Source organism: Musca domestica, unplaced genomic scaffold (genome assembly GCF_030504385.1).
Source record: "Musca domestica strain aabys unplaced genomic scaffold, Musca_domestica.polishedcontigs.V.1.1 16, whole genome shotgun sequence".
Lineage (NCBI taxonomy): Eukaryota > Metazoa > Arthropoda > Insecta > Diptera > Muscidae > Musca > Musca domestica.
Window position 1 is genome coordinate 4,470,065 of NW_026712219.1, and position 24,990 is coordinate 4,495,054.

Genomic DNA, 24,990 nt, shown 5'->3' on the forward strand with positions numbered 1-24,990 from the left:
ATGTTAACTTCACGTTTTATGAGCTTTTTAGATATTTATAATGTTGACCCTTTGTGGGGGAGGTACTTGATGGAGTGGACCGATATACTCCATCTTCACACCAGACCTTGGGCTTATAAAAATATTGTTATGTGTGTAATTTCAAGATAATCGGACACTTACATCATATTTTATAAAAGTTATAATTATTCAGAATGTTGATCCTTTGTGAGGAGGTACTTGATGGAGTGGACCATCATTTTCGCACCTGACCTAGCACTGATGCAAATACTAAGATTTGCAAAGTTGTTGATCCTTTGTGGCGGAGGTACCAGATGAAGTGGACCTATATTTTTTATAATAATATTTCGATGTAACAAGCTTAGACCAAATCGAATACTCTCTTCGAGTTTTCATGCGCACCAGCCAGCCAGACAAAAAGACGGAAGGACATCGCCAGATCGATTCCAAATATCATGAAACTGATTTGGTCCAAAGAGACCCTGAGTCTAAAACCGTTATATACCCTCTGCCATATGACAGATGATATATAAAAATACCTTCAACCAGAATTTTGTGGCTAAAATCTTAGAAATACAAAAATGGTGAGTCGAAACTGAAAGTTTTCTATCGAAAGGGTTAACATATTCGAAGATCTGAAATGTCCATATTACAACTAATATGGTTGAAAAATGCATCTGCAATCCGAAAAATACTTAAAATTACAAAATTATGTTTTGTGGGGGTTACTAACTTTAGTCTTTTTATATTGAAAACGTTTTGTAAAGAGGAATCCTTTCCACTGAAAAACCAAAATGTCTCAATATAAAGAATTCGGTAGGAATTAGTCCTATCCCTGCAAAAGTGGAAAAATAGAGAAGTACTTTTGCATGGGAGATATGAATAGGTATTCGTGGATCGATTTCCGATATCCTAGAAATAGTACGTACTATAATATCAAATCTCTAAGCTCCACAAAAATTAGTTGTTTTTATAATTTATGTTGTTTTAAGGTAACATATCGAAGTGTTATAAACAGAATGACTAACTTAATACCAACCACCCATTTTAAGCATAGCATAGATTTGTTTATTTTCTCTTAGGAGCGAAATTTGACAAGGGTAAGTTTATTACGGAGTCTACTCTTCACTCTTTTGTCTTGTGTGGGAGCACTCCCGAAAATCTCCCGAAGCACTCTAATTTGAAAACAAGTAAAAAAACATTAAGTTCGGCCGGGCCTAACTTTTAATACCCTCCATTAGGGAAAAGGAAACATTAGATCCCATTATGACCCACATATACCAACTTTTAGACAAATTCGTGGGAAAATGTGCCAAAAATCATCAAAATGCCGAATATCGGGAAATAAGGCTATATGGGGCTATACAAAAACGTGGACCTTTACATAGAGTGTTTCGCCAAAAGAGCTAGAACCCATTATCACCTACAAATACCAATTTTTAGACAAATCATTGAAAAAAATGTGGCATAAACCATCAAAATACCGAATATCCGTGGGTACCGTTATATGGGGACTATACCAAAACGTGGATCAAACATACAATGTTTCGCAACACGATCTAGGACCCATTATGACCTACAAATACCAATTTTTAGACAAATGATTGAAAAAATCAAAATACCGAATATCGGTATGCAATGTTTCGCCAACGGAGCTGAAACCGATTGTGACCAACAAATAACAACTTTTAGACAAATCCGTGAAAAAATGTGGCAAAAATAATCAAAATACTAAATATCGGGAGGTACCTTTATATGGGGACTATACCAAAACGTGGACTGATACATCTCATTTTTAATACCAACCGTCCTAGACACAATACAAATTGCTCTACTAAATTTTGACGCTCTACGTCAAATAATGTTTGCTGTATCGTGATTTCAACAGACGGACGGACAAATAGACAGACGGACATCGTTAAATCGGCTTAGAATTTTATGCTGATTATGAATATATATACTTTATGTGGTCTACGACGAATATTTAAGGATGTTACAAATGGAATGACAAAGTTAATATACCCTCCTTTCCAAGTTGGAGGGTATAAAAATGGAGTGGGAGCAGAATCGCTCAAAATAGGGCAAGAATTTGATCTAATAATGTAAATAAGTGTAAAAAATATTTTGTTTCCTTATCTGTGTTTGCGTAATGTGTGTGCGTAATAGTAAACGAGTTTTGATGGTGTAGTGTACCACAGAAGAGTTCGGAATCGGATCTTGTGCAGAAGAAATACAAATACATAGAAATGTAACAAAGGTATGACAAAAACTCTTATAGAATCTGCTAGATATTTAAATATTTTTGCTCCCATCCAAAACGAGGAAAATATTATCACTCCTATTCGAGCGATTTTTTTTTTCGAGTGAGTTTCACTTCTTTGAAGAAGGTTATAATCTTTACAGATCTACATTTTCCAGTCCATATAAACCCAATCACCACTGTAACACCCTTACTTAGAAGTTTACAAAGTTAGTTGCTTTTCGTTTTTTTTTTGCTTTTGTGAAGTACTTTCTATTTTCAGCTGCAATTTATGGATGATATCCCTCCAGCACACAGTAGTTGAACTCTCTTCATTTATTGTTTTGTTGATATTTTGGATTTACAATTTTTTTAATATGTTTTTCTATGTCCGTTTTCTCACTTCTCCCTCTTCTTCTTTGCAGGGCAACACCGTCGATGGCAACGTTAAGAGCATTGTCAATAAACAATACAATACCCCAGTTGGCATTTATAGCGATGAATCTATTGCAGAAACACTCTCCGCTCAGGCTGAAGTTTTGGCTGGTGGTGTCCTTGGGTAAGCTTTTGAAATGCAGCATTTAAAAAGAAAACCGACAAACTTTTACAACCAACTAACCAAGCAAGCAAACAGACACTTTCGGTTGTTTGCCTCCTTTTCTCGTCAAACGAAGAAAATAGTTTTCAGCTTTTTCTGCTCTTTACGGCTTACTTATTTATGAGTCGCTAAAACGAGGAAGTTTAAAATAATTTTGAAACAAGTTGAAAAATAAGTAAATACTAAGTGTTTCTACAGTCCACATAATAATTTCATTTGGAAACTTTAAAGAGATTGGTAATGAAGGAAAAAAGGGAACAATTAAAAGGAATGCCCTCTAAGTAAATGTAAAGAGAAGAAGCCGAAAAAACGTTAAATATAATTAAGAAAGTAACAAAATAGTCTAGAGATGATTTTATAATAGCATAGCAAGTTCCCGGAAAGTGTAAATAACTAGAAGTGAGAATGTTTACCGAATTCAAAAAAAAAAAAAATCTGAGTTTACATTTCTAATGTAAATCACATACTTAATTATCCGCTTTAAACTCCACAAGCCATATACACATATGACCCATGTCGTCACTTTTTTGTACCAAAATTTCCACATTCGGCACTTCTTCCTTAAATTTTCCAAAAAATGGTAATTTAGTTTTGATCCAACAAATCAATATTCCTGTTCCTACACTTGTAATAAGAATTCTCAAAACCATTTCAAAATTATATTAACTCCGACATCAATGAAGGGGAACGGAAGAAAACAGCAACATCAGCAGAAATGATCCGAAAAGTAATGAAGCGACCTGATCGATACCCGCGTCGTGGCCTTCAAACGGCCAACGAAACCGTCACACGTTGCGAATGTTGCTCTGCGGTATTTTGGCCCATTCCCGGCAAAGCGCTAGCTTGAGATAGTTTTTATTGCCAACCCTGCTTTCCAAAATACTCCAGACACAATAGTCCAACGGATTGGTATCCGGAGATTTTGGTAGCCATTGTGCGATGGAATTGAAGCGAGGAACCTCATTTTGTAACCATTCTTGGGTGGTGCGTGCTGAGTGTGATGGTGCTGAGTCCAGTTGGAACGTCCAAAGTCTGCGGCCAAAATGTCTGCGTGCCCAAGGCTTTAATACACCCTCCAGAATATTTTCGCGATAATATTCGACATTTATATTAATGCCACGATCGATTAATATGAGCGGAGAGCGACCATCGGCTGTTATGGCTGTTCACACCATCACCATGGCCGGCGCTTGAATTCTGATGGCCAACCAAAGGTGCACATTTTCGGCTGACCTCTTTGGCAAGTAAACACGATTTTTTTGTTTGTTTACAAACTGCTACACAACGAGTGTTTTCTCAACGGAGAAAACCGAATTCGGCACTTCACCACTTTCGGCCAAGCGAAGCAACTCTTTACCTCTTTTGCGGCTATTTTCTTTGTGTTGCGGTGTAAGTTCTTGCACTTTTTGGAATCTCAATGACTTTACCCCGAGCTAATTTTTCAATATTTGCCGAATTCCGATATATTCAGCTCACGAGCCATTTTTCGAGCCATAATTCGGGCCAAAGGTGACCAATTTAAAATTATTAAAAAAAAAAACAATCTCGTCACTTGGGTAAAAAATGTTTTTTGTCATAGAAGTTATTTCTAAAATAACTTCTGGGGAGAATATCCCAAACAAAAAAAACAACGGATCTGATGAGGATTGGTGGCTCTTTCCGAAACCTAGGTATTCCCTGCCTTACCCCCAGGTAAACATTACCATCGTTCTCCACTAATAAACAAACGTTGTTTTTATAAAAACAACAATAAAGGGATAAAGCCTGACCATTTTGCAACAACAAAATACTACGGTATCCCGAACAAACAAGCCACACTGTTCTATTAAAAAAAAACTTATTTTAAAATTTGATAATATTTCATTTTTTTTGATTTCATTCAATAAAATTAAAAAAATGTAAATATTATTGCGTTTGACTTTGCTGCAGTATTTTTTTATTTCATCCTGTACGTTTCCAAAAGACCCGTCTTTATCATTCAAGTCTGACAAGATTTTAAAGTTCTACTTTTATTGAATGTCAATGGCATTTATGACGTTTTAGTACATTTTTCGTAACCGTTTTTTGTATTGCCTAAAGTCTGGCCAACTTTCAAGATCTCAAGGTTCTACTTTCAATGATGGATCGCTTAATAAGAAATGTACCTTTTAAGTATCCATAAAAGTATTATCCATTATCCCGCCCTCTTGCTGCTTCTTAATAACAATATGGTAAAACTTTGTATCTGTTTTAGATTTTTATACCGTCCGGCGCATTATAAATATATTCCCCACCTTTTACCAATCCATTGCTCAAACATTTCGAAGTTATAGCTCTTACTGCCCTCTAATGAACAATGCGTTACATTTTCGTACACTTAAAGGTCGAGTTTCCAAGAGTATCCCCTATCCCATCTCACATTATCAAGTGTGACTCCATGTAAAATTTCGAAGTTCTAACTGTTATTAATTTCTTAATAAGAAAGCTATAGCATTTGGAAATTTTCGTAATTTTAAATACGAATTTCGAAAAATCCAGCCTTATCTAATCAAAGAGATAGTGGCTCTCGAAAAATGCCAAGTTCGTAATAACAACAATCGCCTTATGATGAGAGTGACCCTTGTGTCAAAGTCATTACTCTTATTAATTGCTCAATATATATTGTACCATTTAGTACCTCTAAATACTATTCGTTCTTTTACAGTACGAATCTCCAAAAATTCAATCTTGTGTTACACATTCGCGCTGAGAGTGAGCCTCATAAAAATTGCATAGTTCTCATAAAAGCCTCATAAAATTGCATGTAGTACCTTTCCTAAGCATCATGTACATGACCTCTCACGGTATGTTACTCCTCATCGCAAAAACTTATCCCATAAAAAAACACACCCTTAAAAATCGAATTTCGAAAAAGATATAAAATCCTCAATAATAAATTTAAAGCTAAAGTTCTATTCGATCGATTAACTATGTTGTACTATTTTGTACGTTTAAAAACTTTTCCTATTTTTATACCCTCCACCAAAAAAGGTATGGAGGGTATATTAAGTTCGTCATTCCGTTTGTATCTCATCGAAATAATCATTTTAGACCCAACAAAGTATATATATTCTTGATCAGCGTAAAATTCTAAGACGATTTAGACCTGTCCGTCCGTCTGTTGTAATCACGCTACAGTCTAAACGAATTAAGATAGGAAGCTAAAATTTTGCACAGATCTCTCTTTTGTCTGCAGGCAGTTCGAAGATGGGCTATATCGGTCCACGATATCGTATTGGTCCCATATAACGGTACCCCCCGATATTCGGTATTTTGATGATTTTACCCACATTTTTCAACGGAATTGTCTGAAAATCCACACAAGGAGTTCCTTGTGGGTACTTTATACCTCGGCAGAGAATTGTCTATATAGGTCCACGATATCGTATAGCCCCCATGTAACGGTATTTTGATGATTTTAGCCACATTTTCCAATCGTATTGTCTGAAAATCCACACACGGAGTTCCTTGTGAGTACTTTACACGCAGACATAGATTTGTCTTTATAGGTCCACAATATCGTATATCCCCCCATTTATCGGCACCTTCCTATATTAGATATTTTAAAGATTTTAAAAGAATTTTTATTGGATTTTATTTTTTTGAAAATTTTCTAATTCGTTCCAAATGGTGGAGGGTATTGAAAGTTCGGCCCGGCCGAACTTACTGCTTTTTTACTTGTTTAAGTATAAATTTCTGAAATTCCCACTTTGTATTACACTCTCAAAGGGAGTATCCGATTTGGTCCAAGCTTGGTACATTGTAATGTTATGGTCAAACTTAGATCGAGTTCGGAGATGGGCATGACGGTGCGCACGATAAATCTCGAAGGGAATATCCGATTGGGTCCAAACTCAGTACATCGTAATATTATTATCAAACTTGGACAATATCGGTCCATTCCTTCTGGTACCTCCCTCATAAAAAGTCGAAATTTTCAAAAAAAAAAACTATTTTACTGCACAAAAGGAGAAAGGATCATTAGATTTTGCTGTCTCCCCCACTGAGTGGTGATCATTGTAAAAATTTCAACTTTTTAGTATTTTTGACTCAAAAATAATTTTGATGCAAGTTGAACTAGTCGTAATAAAGAAGTACGAACGGCCAAAATGTAATCCTTCCACACATAGAGTGAATGAGGTGTATATTACCATTTTAGCTCTTACCTATCGCTCAGTACCTGTATCGTGTCATTTTGTAACCTTTTGCACTTAGCGTACCTTTAAGTACAAATCTCAAATTAAGCTGCGTCCTATCTCACCCAAAAGAAATCCTCTTGAAAAACGTCAATGTTATGTATTACTTCTCCTACATTTAACGTAAAAATTTCGAAAAAAAGCGATAACATACACAAGTTACTCTAGAAAAAAATTAAATATTTAAGCTGTGTATTATCGATACATTATAAAAAAATCATTAAAATGTCCCATTTCGCACTTTTTAGTACTTTACACACATTTAAAGTACCAATTTCCAAAACAACTGATAGGATATAACCTGACAGTTCAATGACTTTGTACGTTTTAGAACTTTATCCACCCTTAAAGCACGAATTTCGAAAAAAGGCTACTATAATCTCATACAGAAGTGACCCTCGAAGTTTATCCTTTATTTATCAGTAAATAAAAATGTTGAGCGATTTTGTACTTCTCATAGGCATAAAATACGAATTTCCGAAAATCTCGTGAGGCACACGCAAAATATCACAATGCCAGCTCCTATCGCCCCTGAATATGTCATTCTGTACGTTTTCTCTAACTTTAAAGGACACATTTTGAAAAAATGTATTGAAAAATGTCGAAGCTATAGCTCTTATAATTCTATGTTGTACCATTTTTTGCGTTTTAGTTCTTTTCGTAACCTAAAGGTTCGATTTTTAAAAAGATCCGCCCTAATACAATGTAGGAGTAGTCCTTTTAGAAAACTTAAAGTTAAAGCCCTTACCAATCAAACACTTCTTTCTATACCTCATATTTTTTACCGCTATGGGACTTCTTTCTATCTTTATTAGCCTTGCTTATTTTATGATTTACCCCTTTATTCTCTTTGCCGAATGAACCATGGATCTGAAATTAATTAATTAGAGGAAAATGTTTGTATGTTTGTTTGTTTGTAATTTATGGACTCGAAAACCGCTGAACAGATTTTCCTGAAAATTTCCATATATACTGCAACATCGCCTGAAAGTAACATAGGCTATATACATTTTTGAATTTCCACTTGGAACTGGAGATATAGCATCAGAATCGGAGGTACCTCCAAAAAATTTAGATTTTATATGTACATATCTATTGATTGGTTGAATATACAGTCTCCAAATTTGGAATACGTAACGGAATTTGGAACAAAAATAAGTTTGAACAATTATATTGTAATCGGTTTAGATTTGGATATAGCTCCCATATATATTTTCGACCGATTTCGTTCATTTGATGCCTTAAACACAATATGAATGTTCGATTCCCATGAAATTTGGAATATGTGACGGGATTTAATCCGAAAATAAATTTGTCAAATTATATTGAAATCGGTTCAGATTTGGATATAGCTCCCATATATATTTTCGACCGATTTCATGTATTTGGTGGACCAAACACCATATGTATTTCCAATTGTAATGAAATTTAAAATAAGTAACGGAATTGGGAGCCCAAATAAATTTGTCAAATTTAATTGAAATCGGTTCAGATTTGGATATAGCTCCCATATATATTTTCGACCGATTTCATGTATTTTATGCACCATACACGATATGTATGTTCGATTCCAAAGAAATTTGGAATATGTAACGGGATTTTGATTAGAAAAAAAATTAGTCAAATTATATTAAAATCGGCACATATTTGGATATAGCTCCCATATATATTTTCCGCCGATTTCACATATTTGATGCACAAAACACGATACGTATTTCCGATTCTAATGAAATTCGGCATGAGTGGCTAAATTTGGTACAAAAATATATTTGACAAATTATATTCAAATACGCTCAGATTTGATTATAGCTCCCATATATATACTCAGCCGATTTCACATATTTGATGCACCCAAAGCGAGAGAGACAAAATCTGGCAACAGAAAAAATTGCCAAATTATATTGAAATCAGTTGAGGCTTGGATATAGCTAACATATATATTTCGGCCGATTTCATACATGTTATGCACCAAACATGATATATATGAATGATATCAATGAAATTCAGAATGTGTGGCGGAATTTGGTTACAATAATAAATGTGACAAATTAATTGGAAATTAGTTAAGATTTGGATATAGCTCCCATATATATATATATATATATATATATATATATATATATATATATATATATATATATATATATATATATATATATAGTAATTTTTTTAAAATTAAATTTAAACGGGATCAGATTGGGATATGATTTTAATAAGAACCATTGACCCACATCGCCTTAGGCTAACACTAAAAAACAACACAACAATTGATTTGAAATACGCTTATTACGGCGAAGTATGTTGCTATCTCGAATTCACTAATTGCAATAGAAATGCCACTCAATTTCAAAAGATTGCAGTTTACTGCACGCTTGGTAGTTGCTATGAAATAAATAAATCCGAAGGACAAACCCTTCGTGTATGTATGTCATGTTATTGCTTTTCTAATGGGTTTGGTTATTTAAGCATTAAAGTAGTGCAATATTTTTTTTTAATTTTTAAATTTGTTTTTTTTTTAACCAACATATATTCGTAAATAAAATTTTTAATGCATATAAAATCAAAAGGGGTAGCGAAGCGCACCGGGTTCAGCTAGTTACCTATAAATGCATACTCATATATTGCCCTATTTAAAAGAAAAAAACTTCAACTTTTCTCGGTCTTCACCTACTTGTAATCTATTCTCGTTTAAAACTTTGTTACAACGGCTTCGTCCTTAAACTAATTTCAAAGAAATTAAATCAGCGTTCTTCAAATCCCAGCATTGTATACAATTACGCGATACACGGTTGGCTTCTCAAAGAACCTTGGAGTGCACAAAAGAAAACAAGGAGATTTTCATCTGAGCTGTTATTTTTACTGTGTTTTTTTTTTATTGTGTTGCCATCCTTCATCATCAGCAGCAGCATCAGCTTCGTGGATGTTGTTGTGCCGCTCATACTTACACTGTTTTCACGCATAAATTCTTTTGAGAACCTAAGTGAAAACTGACGATGTGTAGTTTTATGGTGTAAAAGTTTTTCAAGCTCGCACACACACACCTAAATAGTTTAGTCTTAACTTTGTAGCTCATTTTCTAGCATTTGCTTTCACTAGATCCTGCCTGATGCGTACGCGTACATAATATGCTGGCAAAGTTTTACTCTAAGGACTCGTTTCTGCAGAATAGCACAATAAAGAAAAAAAAAAAAAAAAAAAAAAACAACAGCAAACAACTGAAATGAAAAACTTCATGCCTATATCCTAAGTATAGTTTTAATGCGAGCAGTTCGTTCGGTCTATATTCTCTTAACCTAGAAAACTATTTTTTACATGCACGCATACCACTAGACATTTTTGTTCTTTGCACTTTCACAAGAACAGAACTACATGCCTTAGTAACTGAATTCCCGAGAATATGGCCCACTTATATACGAACATAAATAAGTACATCCATATATACTGCAGCAGCCCAATCAAGATATCAGTCAGAGTAGAGCAGATTCATGCGGGTATTGTGCTAAACTCAAATTAATTTTTCTTAATGCCTTTAAGCGTGTATTGTTGCATTGGGATGTACAACAATGGCTGTTACTGATTAAATTTTCCTGCAGTCCGTCGGAACAATGGCAGCCAGTGAGTCGTTGGAGCCATGAGTATAACGTGGATTGTGGATTGGCAACGCCACCAAACATGATGGTGATAGACTGTATGCAGCATTGTTAGAATGTAGAAAAATGGTTGCGCCTTAAAGTATGCTTAAAAAATTGTGTGCAATTTAATATTTCATACACAAGTCAACAATTTTTTTGAATGTTGAATCAAATCACCTGGGCACTAAGAATAGTTACAAACGATTTCTCGATTTTCCAAAATTTTTTCAAAATATGTTTTTATTTTGCCAAAAATTTGTCTTGATTTTTTTAAATATTTAGCAGGTTAATTTCACGAGTTGATAAGATTTATTATTGCTTATTCTTGATTAAATTTTTTCATTAGAGAATTTTATTTTCAACATAGTCTTATTTTTTGAATAACATGCCCGACGAACTTAAGCTATTTTTTATCAAAAGTTGCAGGATAGCAAATTTTCTAAATAGACGTACACTTTTTAAAATATTATTATTATCAAACTTAGATCGAGTTTGGAGATGGGCAATAAACAAAAAACAAAAGGTCGAAATTTTCAGAAATATTTAAATACACAGAAAGAGAAATTTTGCTCCACGTTTGCAAATCTTAGAATTTTCCTCAGTGTAAGGTCAGGTGTGACAATGGACAATATCGATCCACTCTATCCATGGAGCTCATAAAATTAAATCAACATTCGATTCCATTCAGACTTGGCACGCGCCAATATTTATATCCATTTCTTGATTAAGAAAAATAATTGATTAAGAAAAATATTTAAAGATATTTTCTGATTTTTATAACCTGCTGTTATTTTTTAGACTGCATTAATAAGACAACTATTTGAAACTAACCAATAGTACAACACCACGTGTAAAAACCATGCCAAAATTATTACTCGTTTTGTTTTGCACTAACATACTATAACGGTTAGAACAGTAGTGGATTATTGAAGATAGGGTGCGCTGCTATTTTTTGACGGCAACCGTATATATATTTATTTTTGTTACTTATATCTAACTAAGAGATAAAATTACATTACAAATTTGGAATGTGACTATACCAAATGTGTAATGTCATTTTATGTTCGAAATTGGAATGGTTTGGATTGGATTAAAATAAGAAGTTTTTAATAAGTGATTCAGGTTTAGTAAACGACTCTCATCTGAACTACTGATGTATAGCGAATTATAAACTAATATTAAAAATTTACCTTATTTGTGCTTATAATACAACATGCAACTCTTAACAAGGAGTGGTATAAAGCGAGGAGCGGAAGATGAAGTCTTGAAATTCATTAAAAGTTTATATATTTTCGAAGAAGATAGATAGAAACTATAAAATTATATACCGATTCATCTTAGAAAATGAAAATAAACTGTTGATCTATAAAACCCCCATAGAAAAGTTGTTTCAAGGCACAAACATGTTTCTCCATTAAAATTCTTTTCTTTTCAAATTTATATGTTTCAGTTGTTCCCCTGGAGCAAAATAATTCCCCACACCCTCGAAACATTAGTTTGACAATATCCATTGCTTTCGACATTCTACCAAACAACACGCTATGATTTATTGCAAACACTTGGCATGCTAACATGTTTTTTTTTAATATATATACAAATATTTATTTATATGTAAATACCCACGTAGGCAGTTGACACTACCTACTACCTACTACAGGCGTCACTTAAGTGCATGCAAACTAATTGGCGTCGCCTGCCATTGATCTAAATTTAGTTCGAGATATTTAAACCAAATTTGTCAAAAAAAAAAAAAAAAAAATTGGCACAGTGCCCAAGACTTTTTGTTTATTTGGCAATTATGAGATATGTGTTTATTACGTATGAAAGAGGTCTATGTTCTTAGAATTGTAGTTTCTTGCTACGCACATATTATCTCAATAGTATTTGAAAAAAGAAATATCAGTTTGCAGGAAATAAAAATAAATAAATGGAGTATGTATATCACACATAAAATTTCATTAACAAATTTTCTAAATTATTAAACTACTAGAAGATCAATGACTGGGAGGTTATAAAAAATCAGGGTGAAGCTTAAATTACAAAAATTTTCCCTTAAGTTCACGGGATCTTTTGGAAAATTCTTCTAGGAAATACATTAAACGTGTAGCATATATTTTATATTGTTCTACGAGATTTCGTGTATATTACATTTTTATGGACGGAGCTAAAATTCGTCTTCCATTAAATCATGTTCATTTTCGTGTTCAGTGTTGCCAACATTTTGAGAGCTAAAAGCGTAAATGGCGTAAAAACCTTCTTAAAACAAGCGTAAAAAGCGCCATGTATTTTTTCTAACAAAAATGCCAAAATTGTCAATAAAACACTTTTTTTAAAATAAATACTGTTTTTTTCAAACATTTAGATCGTATCTTATATAAATATTTCATGTATATAAGTGCATGCATATTTTAAAAAAATATGATATATTAAGAACATTTTACATGTGGTTAAAACTTACAGACATATACATTTTTAGAAACAATTCTGTTCACTTATAAAACCCATAGCTTCAAATGCAGTTGGAATGTCTGCATCAGTTTCTTCATTTTGCCATAAAAAGGTTGGTAAAAAATAATTTGACTTTTCGTAAACTTCCTGTGCAGAATTTTTTTACAGACAATTGACGGCAGGTCATATTTGTCACAGCACGTATTCTCTCGACGAAGGCCATATTTAATATGTAAAATAGAATTTACAGAATTTAAGGATAATATGTTTCAGATTTTCGATTTATATAAATTCATAGCACTGAATGCTCTTTTACTTCTGCATTTGAGTATTCTTATAACGAATTATGATAAATCTTGAAAGGGATTTTGCCCTATGTAATCTTTGAACTCATTTACTTCTATCCAGATCTATCTATTATCAATACTAAGTTCCATATTAGAATTGACATCCGCGTTTTTTTTTTCTCGTTCATTTTACTTTTCCTTCAATTGGTTTGGTTTATGCAAAATGTAAAGAAAAGAACTCCACTGACAGGAATGAAAGACACGTAAAGAATTTGCAGTAAAGAATTTGCCATGCTATCAAAATATTCGAATGTAAAAAACATTGCCATATTTTAAAATCTAAAACCCGCTTAAAGCACCAACAGAAAAGATGAAAAGCGTACTTACTGTGCTTTTTTCGTTTCGCGCTATGTCCACTATTATGGCATTTTGGGGGGTCTAAAAAGCATTATAAATAGCGCTAAAAGCACTAAGTTGGCATCGCTGGCAGGAACTACTAATAAATCATATTTATATACTCCATTTAAAATTTTCCAACAATTTTATTGGATTTGTTCGATTTTTACCTTCCTCCAGAAGTTAGTGGAAATTTGCTGACTTCTGGAGGAGGAAATGGCAACACATCGATGGTTGCCCGATTCGATATTTCCGATAGTAGGTTTAAAAAAAATTGACATACAGACTAAAAGAATGACTTCTATGAAAAACTTGAATTTCGAATTCCCGCATTTTTCGATAGATAATTTATTTTAAAAATATTTTGACATTAGGAAAACTATGAGAAATTACTAGTCCATCACACCTAAAAGTTCAAACTGTAACTTGATCCCTTAAACCTCAGATTTTAATAAAATTTGTTCTAAACTTCGTAATTAATTCTTATGTTAGGTTCCTATGGAAATTTAAACAATAACACCAAATAAATAAATTACTTTAAAATACTTTTCATACCTTCCAACATAGTATATTAAGTTTGTCATTCCGTTTGTAACACCACGAATTATACATTTTAGACCCCACAAGAATATATATATTCTTGATCAGCATTAAATTCTATGTCGATTAAGCGTTGTCCGCCCGTCTTTCCGTCTGTGGAAATCACTCTAGCTTCCAAAAGATAAAAAAATAAAATTGTTTGATAAAACTTTACTCAAATGTGTATTATGTCTGCAGGACTTTTGGTATTAAAAGTGGGTCATTTAGGTCCACGTTTTGCTATAGCCCCCATATAATGGTACCTCCCCTTTTTCGGTGTTTTGGTGATTTAAGCGACATTATTCAACGGAAATGTTTCAAATTTGGTATTCAAAGTTCCAAATGGATACTACAGCCTATGACAAGAAATTGTCTGTGCAGGTCCACGTCTTCGTATAGTCCCCATATAACGGTACCTCCCAATATTCGGCATTTTGATGATTATAGCGACTATATTCACCGGATTTTTTTTGTATTCCAATTTTGTATTGGATACTATAGCCTAAGACAAAAAAATTGTTTTTGCAGATTCGTGTCTTCGTACAGCTCCCGATATTCGGTATTTTGATGATTTTAGCGACATTTTTCGCCGAAATTGCTTCAAATTTGGTTTTTGAAGTTCGTAACAGATACTACAGCTTATGACAGGAAATTGTCTGCGCCACGTCTTCCTATAGCCCCAATATAATGGTACCTCCCCATATTCGATATTTTGATGGTTTTAGCTACATTATTTTGCTGATCTTTATTTTCAAGTTTCGTATTTGAATATTGTAATGGTTTATGACAAAAGTTGCCTATGCAGGTCCACGTCGTCGTATAGACCCTAATATACGGCTACATTCGGTATTTTTAAGATTTTGACAGCATTTTTTACCGGATTTTATTTTTTTGAATATTGTCAAATTCCAAATTTGAAAAATATTAGAATTTCATTACATTTTTCTATATTGCATTTTATAAACGAAAATTTTCTGTGGTTAAAAAATTCGCTCGAACATCGGACATCGCTAAATCGTCTTAGAATTTTACAGAATATATATACTTTGTAAGGTCTATCATGAATATTGCGAGGAGTTAATAATGGAAGTACAACGCTTATATACCCTCTATAGAATGGAAGAGAATATAAAAATATACGTTCTTTTCTTTCCTGGCTATTTTTCGACTAAATTTTTTAGTTTACAGGATATTTGAAAAAATGTAAAAAATCTTATTTTGTTTCGCATGGAAAATTCATCGACGTTCTGGAAGAGATTTGAAACGAAAAAAAAAAAACATTACAAAAATGTGTGTTCGTTAGGAAAATATCTTATTTCAATAATCGCATATCGTATGAATGTGTGTGAATGAATGTGAATCGTTGACTAGTGTACTTAAATAATTTAATTAGACTAAATTTAAAGCATACTTTCAGGCACTGAATGTAAATCTACATAATTATATTTTCTCCTCTCTTTGCAGTGTTAACTTCAAGAAAAACGAAAAGGAATACCAGGCCGATAAGTCTGAAGTTTTGAAATTCTTGCGCGAAGAAGAATCTGGCACCTCAACTCCAGGTAATTTCAACGATTACTATGCTTTAGCTCAAACACTATTTGCCATTAATGGTGGGACTAATCCTTTAGTAGATGATGCATGGCATTGATGAATTGATTCAGAATTATTAAAATTTCTCAGATCTCAAATGACATAAATCTAGGAAACAGTCAATCTTAATAGTATTTTAATTAAATTAATAGTTTGGATTAGAGGGATAACAGCGTTTTATAGCTGCATATTTTTTTAAAACTTGCCAAAGAAGACCTTGAAATATTCCTTTCCATATAGTAAAGGAAAAGAAGATCCTATATTATATCTGAGATCCAAAGACATCTGTTTTTGCCATTTATTTTATTTCATACTTATTTTCCGAACAGTTTATATAGTAGTTTGTATGTACATGTGTATGTTATTTTTTGGACCTGTTGTATTGCATATCTACTGATTGAAAAATATGTTTGTTTTTTCTCATCATCTTCTTCTTCTTCTTGTTTTTTTTCATCTTTCTTTCTATAATTGTCTGTGGAATGCCTTCGTCTATGTCTTGTTGGCTACTTTTATATGTTTTTGTGTATTTTCTTGATTCATGTCCGATCATTTGACGTTATACTTTTGGACTGGAAACATCTCCTGAAACTGTTCACCACACACAAAAACATTACGCATTACAAAAAAATAATAAAACATTGAAAAACTACGCCCGAACACACAAACTTCCTTGGTGTGAATAATTTATCAACATTCAACTGCTATAACGAAATACATCAAATCAATCACCTAAACGAACGAACGTCTGTGTGTCCGTCTGACATCGTCATGTACTCCTCACGCTATTACTATCCATATTCGACAGCATTCGGAAATTACCCTGGTCAAGATCATCAGCAACAACAACAACAAACTCAATATCAACCCCAACAACAAACTCAATATCAACCACAACAACAATCTCAATATCAACCACCACAACAACAATACCAGCCCTCGGCCACCAAACATGTCACTGCACCAGTAACTCAACCCAAACCTCCCAGCACTGGGGGTTTGCCAGTTGGCCAAAATATTTGTTACAACTGTGAACGTCTCATTACGTAAGTCTTATTTTTCGTTTCCTTTGTCTCTGACCATCCATTTAACCAACATACAAATATATATTTACCAAACAACAACTGCACCACACCACAACACAGCCAAACATCCAACCATTCCGCACTTCACCGATCCATCTAACCATCCTTCCCTGCCTCCCGCCCAACGGATCATCATTCATTTATCTATTCTTCGTCTCGTTCTTTGCAAAAACAAAATCTAATTTTAAATTTAATTTAAAAATAAAAGTTGAAAATTAATACAAACAAACACATATAGGGGGGAAAAATAAAAAGACTACAGAAACAAAAACAACAAACAATTTTGCATCGCAATCATGTAGTATTGTCGCATGGTTTATGTCTTGACTAACATTCAATGTTAAGTGATCACAGTGGGTTGGGAAATAACAATATTTTTGGTAATAGTTTTTTGACCTTCCGAAAAAAAAAAAAACTTAATTTTTGTTATTGATACAATCGAATTACGGGACAACAAAATTAGTAATTTTATTAATAAGATGTACTTGGGAATGATAAAAAAGGGTCGAGAACAATAAAATGTATATTCAACATATGAGGAGGCAATCTGAGTGCGGGAGATTTTATGAAAGAGGAGCTTGGGGTTCTCAAAAATCAAACCTTTCAGATAATTTGTAATACTGAGCCTCATTTACGAAGGCTATATCAAAAGATAAACAAATGGACATAATACCCCATACAAAACAGGATTAATGCTCATACAAAAGAGGATTAAATCAATGAAATACAAATTTATGAATCTTTGACCAATTGAAGAAGAACTTATGTAGGGGACAATTCAATTCCTAGATTCTAGGACAATTTCAAAATTTTTTGTTTATTTTCCAATTTTTATAATTATTTAAAGGGGGGACCGTTTGACTTTGGTAAATATTTTTTACAAATGAATGTTTATTTAAATAAAAGGGACAGAAAAACGGTTGGGTTTAAATTCTTAAAATAACCTCATGAAGATTTCGAGCTGTCAATATTAGTTATTAATATAATTGTTAAAAATAGATCGAGTTCGGAGATGGGCAATATCGGCCCACTCCCTCTAGTATCTCCCACACAAAAGTTCAAACTTCAAAAAGCTAACTTTGCAATTTCTAATATTTTCATCAGTGTAAGGTCCCTCACAAAGGTCCAAAATGTTGAATAATCAAAACGCTCATTAAATGTTAAAAAAAAACATCCGATTCTGAGAAGAGGAGTTATGACGGCTCACTACCTCCGCATAAAGGATTTAAATTTTTGAATAATCAAAACACTCATAAAGTGCGAAATCAGCATTCGATTCTTTTCAAACTTCATACAGTCCAATATTTCTAGTAACACATGATCTGGTGTATAGATATGATGTATCGGACAACACCTTTTGGCAGCTCACAATTTCAAATAATTATATTTCATACAACAACTTAGTATATCTAAATATTGCTCTCAGACGGAGATCTCATGTGAATATGAAATTTATCGGTCCACTCCTTCCTCAAAAGTGATACACATTTTGAATATAATTTGATATTACATACGAAACATATCCGCGATTTTTACCCAAATTCGTTTATCTCGATATTTCTACCAGCGACAGATCTAATGGAAATATAGTATATGCCGTTTTACTCCTTCTGGTAGCTCCCCCAGAAATAATGGTTCGATTTTCTATGGATTTTACACATTCCAATATTTTTATTAGTATTAGAAAAAATTCAATAAAATGGAGAATGATATACTTCGATCTGGATTTCGGAAAAGAAACGTTAGTCTAGGCCAATATAACGACACCTTCCGATTTAAAGTATTTCGAAAGTTTCTATTTTTTTTTTATCAAATTTGCCTAGATTTGAAAGTTCATGTTCTCAGAGGATACAAATAGTCCTGCAGAAAATGTGTTTTATAGGACCACTATATTGTTGGACCGCATATAACTGTAATCCCTGATTTTTTATATTAAACTGGGTCAATTCTGAATTTAGGATTCAGGTTGGATTTTTCCTACGAGAAGATATTGATATCTGTCCACAGTTCTTCCTTCCTTGTTACATTTTTCCATTCGAGGTGGGTGGAATATTATGCTTTGAAATAAGAAGAACGAAATTTCGGAAGGCTTGAAATAGCCCATTGTACTATGAAAAGTATATTAATTTCAAAAGCTTCAGATGGACAATTTTTCTACCAAAAAAAAAAACTTTAATTTGAAAATCCTTGTTCTTCAAAGGACATTATTTAAATAGGCCCCATACATATAGGCATCTAATTTTCGGTCCTTAATGCATTAGCCCTAATTTTCTACCGGAAACTGGATAAATATTCTAGGAAAATATGAAAAGAAAAATATTTTCTTCCTAATCTTTTTCATTTGAAAGATAATGGGTACTAAAGTGCCTATGCAGGTTCAGTCCTTGTATAGCCCCCTTATAAAGGTACCTCCCCATATTCGGCATGATTAAAGTGACGTTATTCATCAGAATTGTATCAATTTTCGTATTTGAAGTCCCTAATGTGTACTTCAGTCTGTAACAGAAAATTGCCTATGCAGGTCCAGGTTTTAATTTTAGGATTTTAGCAGTATTTTTCAAGGTTTTGTTTTTTTTTTTTTGGTCCAGCCAAAAAATAGCATTGAATTTAGCAGCATTATCAAGGAAATTTAATTTAAAGTGGATTTTATTCCGGCATAGCTTACATAAAGTTCACATAGTAAACCTCGGACGATTTTTGAATTTTACTCATATTTTTTGTTATTTGTTTGTGTTAAAAAATTTCATATACTTTGTTATCTGCCTATCTACTAGGATTGGTTCGGAAATTCTATGTTTTTCGTGCCACGATACAAAGTTCAGTTGAAACTTGGAACACCTCATATTTCAATTTCAACAAACTTTATATATATATATATATATTTTCGAATTTGTACGAAATAAATTCGAAAATAACAATAACAAATGCAAGTAATTAGTAACATGAGATATATATATATATATATATATATATATATATATATATAGGGTATTTTAATTAATCAGTTATTATCCCATCGATTTAGGTCCTCGGAATTTATTTCCTTTTAATTACGATAATAATTTTCAAATAAATCACAATTGTCTATCCCCCATCCACTCAAACCTTGACCTACGTTCCTCTAGAACCACCAAGTGCAACTAGCTATTATGCCACCAAAAGTCATGCCATTGGTGGCAATGAAAGACGCACACCGTTGCCCCACGATCAGGATGAACGTATTGGTACACCATTGCATCAGAATACCCTGGCACCGGCCGCTTCGCATCGTCCCAGCTTGCCTACACCGGCCCCGGCACAAAAACAACAGCAGCAGCAGCAACAGCAGCATCAAAAAGTTGAACCACCAGCAGCTGCACAAACTGTACCCGACCAACCTGATCCCAGACTCATTGTTATGCCCGTGTGTCCAGCCTTGCAAACGCCGGAATATAAAGAGGAAATGGAAAAGGCAGCAGCCGCTGCTGCTGCTGGCGACAGCGATCAACCAAAGCCATATACAGCCAGCGGACATCCGGCATGTTCGATGTGCGGTGTTGGCATAGTGTAAGGATTTACAGATAAATAATAAAAATACTCGTTTATTCCTGGTACCACGGTGTGTTGGGAGAGGATTGGGATATCCCCTCTGTCCTCTCGTAAAATCACTATCCCATTGGTGTCTGTATAATTTTGTAAACATTATAATTTGTAATATTTATTTTTGTTTCGTCTGTTTAAATATTTCCACCACCCACCTACCCTCACTATTTCACTGTGTTCTCGCCCAATATATGAAATATTATAGCATTCACCGTAATCGTAACAAGCTACAAAATATTTTTCGTACATTCTCAGACTCGGTTGAATTTCCATTGTTACAACAAGAAGAACAATACAAATCGGTGTGAGTATGTGTGAGTGTTTGTGTGTGGAGAGAGAAATCATATAAAATTCCCGGAATACGCATTCAGCATCATTAAAAATTCCAGCGATGATTTTTTATATTGTTCTTCTTGTCGTTGTTGTTAGTGCCGTCATTGCATTTTACAATTGCAATTGTTTTGTGTGTGAGTGTGTGTTTGTGAGGTTGAAGCCATCACCAGAAGCCACATCTCGTTTTCACCGAAAACCAACAACAATCGCACAATGGTCACCCGCTCCCACACACAAGCACCCTGTTAAAATATGGTGTGTGTGTGTGTGTGTGTGCTTGTTTGTGTGAATACATTGCAGACAGTTACAACCAAAGCAGAAGCTATACTCCGCCACTCAACAAATTATCATTTAAATTGAAATATTCATAATATGCAATTGCATACAAACGACCGAAGAGTTGCAGACAGTAGCCAGCACACACACATATATATACACAACATATTTTATACCGTGGGTTCTGAAGAAAAGATTAGATAATTTAAGGATCATTTACCGCATATCTTCCAATGGAATAACTTTGACAGTTTTTCTAGATATAGACACCCTTTTACAGACTAAAAACAAAACATCAAATTTTTCATGGGGAAGTCTTCTAACTATGGTGGGTATAATATGGACTTTTAGGGTTATCAGACCTCTTGGAGGTCTTTTGTGACTTTGAAGACCTCTTTCGGGTCATCTATGGCTAGAAGATATGATACAGGTTCTCTAGGGCTAGATGACCTCTTGGAGGTCTTCTATGGTCAGAAGATCTCTTACAGGTCTTCTAGCACCAGACGACCATTTATGGATGTTATATGGCTAGAAGACCATTTATGGGTCTTAAAGTCTCTTACAGTCTAAAATGGCTAGAAGATGTTTTACAGATATTCTATGCATAGAATACCTCTTACAGGTCTTTTAAGGCTAAAAGACTTTTAACAAATCTTCTATTGCTGAAAGACTTCTTACAGGTCTTCTATGGCCAGAATACCTCTTAAAGTCTAGGCAGAATACCTCTTAAAGTCTTATATGGCTAGAATACCTTTAAAGGTATTCTATGGCCAAAAGACCTCTTACCGATCTTCTCAAGCTGGAACACCTAAAACAGTTCTAGAAGACTTATTACAGGTCTTCTATATCTTGAAGACCCATTACAGGTCTTAGAGGATATCTCAAACAGGCATTCTATGGCTAGAAGACCTCCTACAGGTATTTTTGGCTAGAAGGCCTTATGTAGGTCGTCTTTTATGAGTAGGAGACTTCATACAAGTCTTCTTCTATAGCTGGAAGAACTCGTACAAATCTTCCATACCAGGAATAGGACTTCTAGGGCTAAAAACCTCCTAAATCTCTTTCAGGGATGGAAAACCTTTTACATATCTTCCTTGGCTAGATTACCTTTTACAGACCTTCTATGGCTACAAGTCCTCTTACCGTTGGTATGTGGCAAGAAGGCCTCTCGGTTATGACTAGAAGACATTTCACTGATCAAAAGGGTCTTCCATGCCAGAAACCACATGAAACTTATAGATTTTAATGCAAATTCAATTCATTTTTTAAACTATTTTTTTATTTTAAAAAATTTTAAATATATTTTCAATTTCCAAAAACTTAAGATTTCTTAAATATATTTTCACAATTCAACAATTGTTTTTTTTTTTAATTTTTCAACATCAAATTATCGTAGATTTTGAAAAAGTTTTTTTTTTTTTTATCAATAACAATTCATTTCTTGTAACAAATTTTCTAGATCCAACAACCGTGGATTGATTTTTAAAAATATATTTTCATGAAGACTTCAGACATCATCGTAAGACCTTCTGACGATAAATGTCCTTTATATGGCTTATATGGAAAGGTCGTTTCTTTACAAATGTTCTGTCAATAGAATATATCTCCGAGCTTTCAATCTATAGAAGACTTTCGAAAGGTTTTCCGCATATAGACGATTTTAACGATGCCCTTTGCATATAAACGAATTGAATAACAGTTGAAGGACCCTTCGTATTTTACATAGCACATAAAGGCTGTTATCCTCTCATTTTACTTCGGTTACTATATTTTTGGATCTGTGGGCACCCGTCTACGACCAATATTTTCATGTACGCTTTGCAGTGTGTGTGGCTGTGTATGTAGGTTTATAAATTTAACATCAAAAGTATCCTTGTGAAGGAGAAGGGCGCCAATACCAGACTCCTAGCGGAAACAGCCTCGTAGCCATACACACATACCTAGTATTGTCTTCCACAAGGTGATATGCATACATAAACATATTATGTTCTATTTCACACACACACCCACATACAATGCAATTGCATAAATACGTGTTTGTATGTAGACATACATAGTTAGTGGTAATTTGTTGTGCTGTTTGTATTTATTAAGGTTTTAATATTTAATTGATAAAATCTCGCGTATGAGGTGCACACATACAACACACACAAACGCATTTTGATTTTTTTTTTTTCGTGTATGCGGATAAACTTGAACTCATCATAGCTCACGATGTGCACATATGCTCAACGATATCGTTCATAATATAATTTCAATACTCATTATGATTAATAAAGCGTAAATTAATTGCTAGTGAGTTATGTTTTCAATCAATACATTATTATGGCGTTTTCCATATACTCCACCCACTCTCCCTCTCTTTCTCTTTTCCCCTGTAGTTCGTCATAATTTCATGGAAAATTAATTTGATAAATTAACCGCAAATTGTTGAAGGCTATGTTAATAGAATTTACAATTGCCCCTTTTTTGCGTCGTAAATGTGTTAAATGAACGTGGCGAACGCACAGGAGGCAGAACGGATCAGAATTTAAATCAGAAAATCCAATTGCAAAAATATATGCATGGCGTAAAATGTTGGCAATTAAAAAACAAAGTCGAGTGTTGTATTGAATTCAAGTGGCGACGGAAGGTTTGATTTTTTTTTTTTCAACTTTATGCAATGAAAATTTATTACATTTATATGACATGGTTGAATTATTAATTTCAAAGTGAAAAGGAAATAGGAAATGTGTTTGAAAAGGAATTCAATATGATTTTCTATTAGTCCCTGAAAACTTTCTGAAAAAATTCCTTTCTTGAAAATATTCTGAAAAAAAATCAAAAGTTTTAGTCAAATTATTCCTAGAAAGAAAAATTATTTTTCCTGTTGGTACCTGAATAATCCTAAATAATGATCCTTGAGGAATATAATAAAATAAAATCAACAATTTATTCGTCTCTTAACATTAAAAAAAACCTACAATAATTGATCCACATAAATATTTGAAAGAGATTTATAATTGTTGGTCCTTAAATCTCTTTAAACCTACAATAATTGCACATTAAAAAAATTCCAATCGTCTAAGATTTTAATGTCTTTAAATGTTACTATTAAAAATCCATGATTATTGCTCCATGACAAAGTTAAAAGACATTTTCAAAAATTAAAAAAAAACATTCTTAAAAATCCATGCCCAAAGCCATTTTCAAAAACTAAAAAATATTTAAAAAATACCGTAGTCATAAATATATTCGTAAAATCTTAAGTCTTTGCAAAAAAAAAAAAAAAATAAATAAATAAAAAATGCGATTATTGCTTTTTCAAAAAATAATTTTCAAAACCAAACATTTGTGTTCAAAAATTACGATTACTGTTCCCTTGAAAATCCGCAATTATTGGCCCCTGAAAAAAAATTTTAAAAATAATTTCTATTTTTAATATATAATATTTTTCTTAAAATAAAATATTTTCTTAAAGACCTTTTAATATCTTTGATTGTTTTAAAATATATTTTTAAACAAAATTAGTTTTTGATTTTGGAAAAGTTATTTTATTTATTATTTTTTTGGTGAACATTTGATTTTTTTTCAAAAAAAGTTTCAAAAAAATCACAACTATTGGATTAAGGGAAATAATTTTTAAAATTTCACAGTTGTTGGATTTGAAAATATATTTATAAAAAATCCACGATTATTGGATTTTGCATATTTTTTAAATACACAATTTTTGAATCTTAAAAAAAGAAAATGAA

The 24,990-nt window shown here is 33.1% G+C and overlaps 1 protein-coding gene across 9 annotated transcripts in view; it reads left to right on the top strand.

Annotated features, from left to right (window-relative positions):
• The window catches only part of LOC101897210 (PDZ and LIM domain protein Zasp), a 368,113-nt gene that overhangs the window by 287,953 nt on the left and 55,170 nt on the right, over nucleotides 1-24,990 (top strand). For 6 of the 9 annotated variants that reach the window (XM_020034594.2, XM_059120019.1, XM_020034599.2 and 3 more), the window contains exons 5-7: nucleotides 2,665-2,798; nucleotides 15,858-15,952; nucleotides 20,191-20,611. In XM_020034594.2, the coding sequence (XP_019890153.1) occupies nucleotides 2,665-2,798; nucleotides 15,858-15,952; nucleotides 20,191-20,611 (650 nt within the window). Of the gene's footprint in view, nucleotides 1-2,664; nucleotides 2,799-15,857; nucleotides 15,953-16,788; nucleotides 17,027-20,190; nucleotides 20,612-24,990 lie in introns of all 9 variants that reach the window. The other 3 variants (XM_020034597.2, XM_020034598.2, XM_020034603.2) reach the window with 1 other exon arrangement.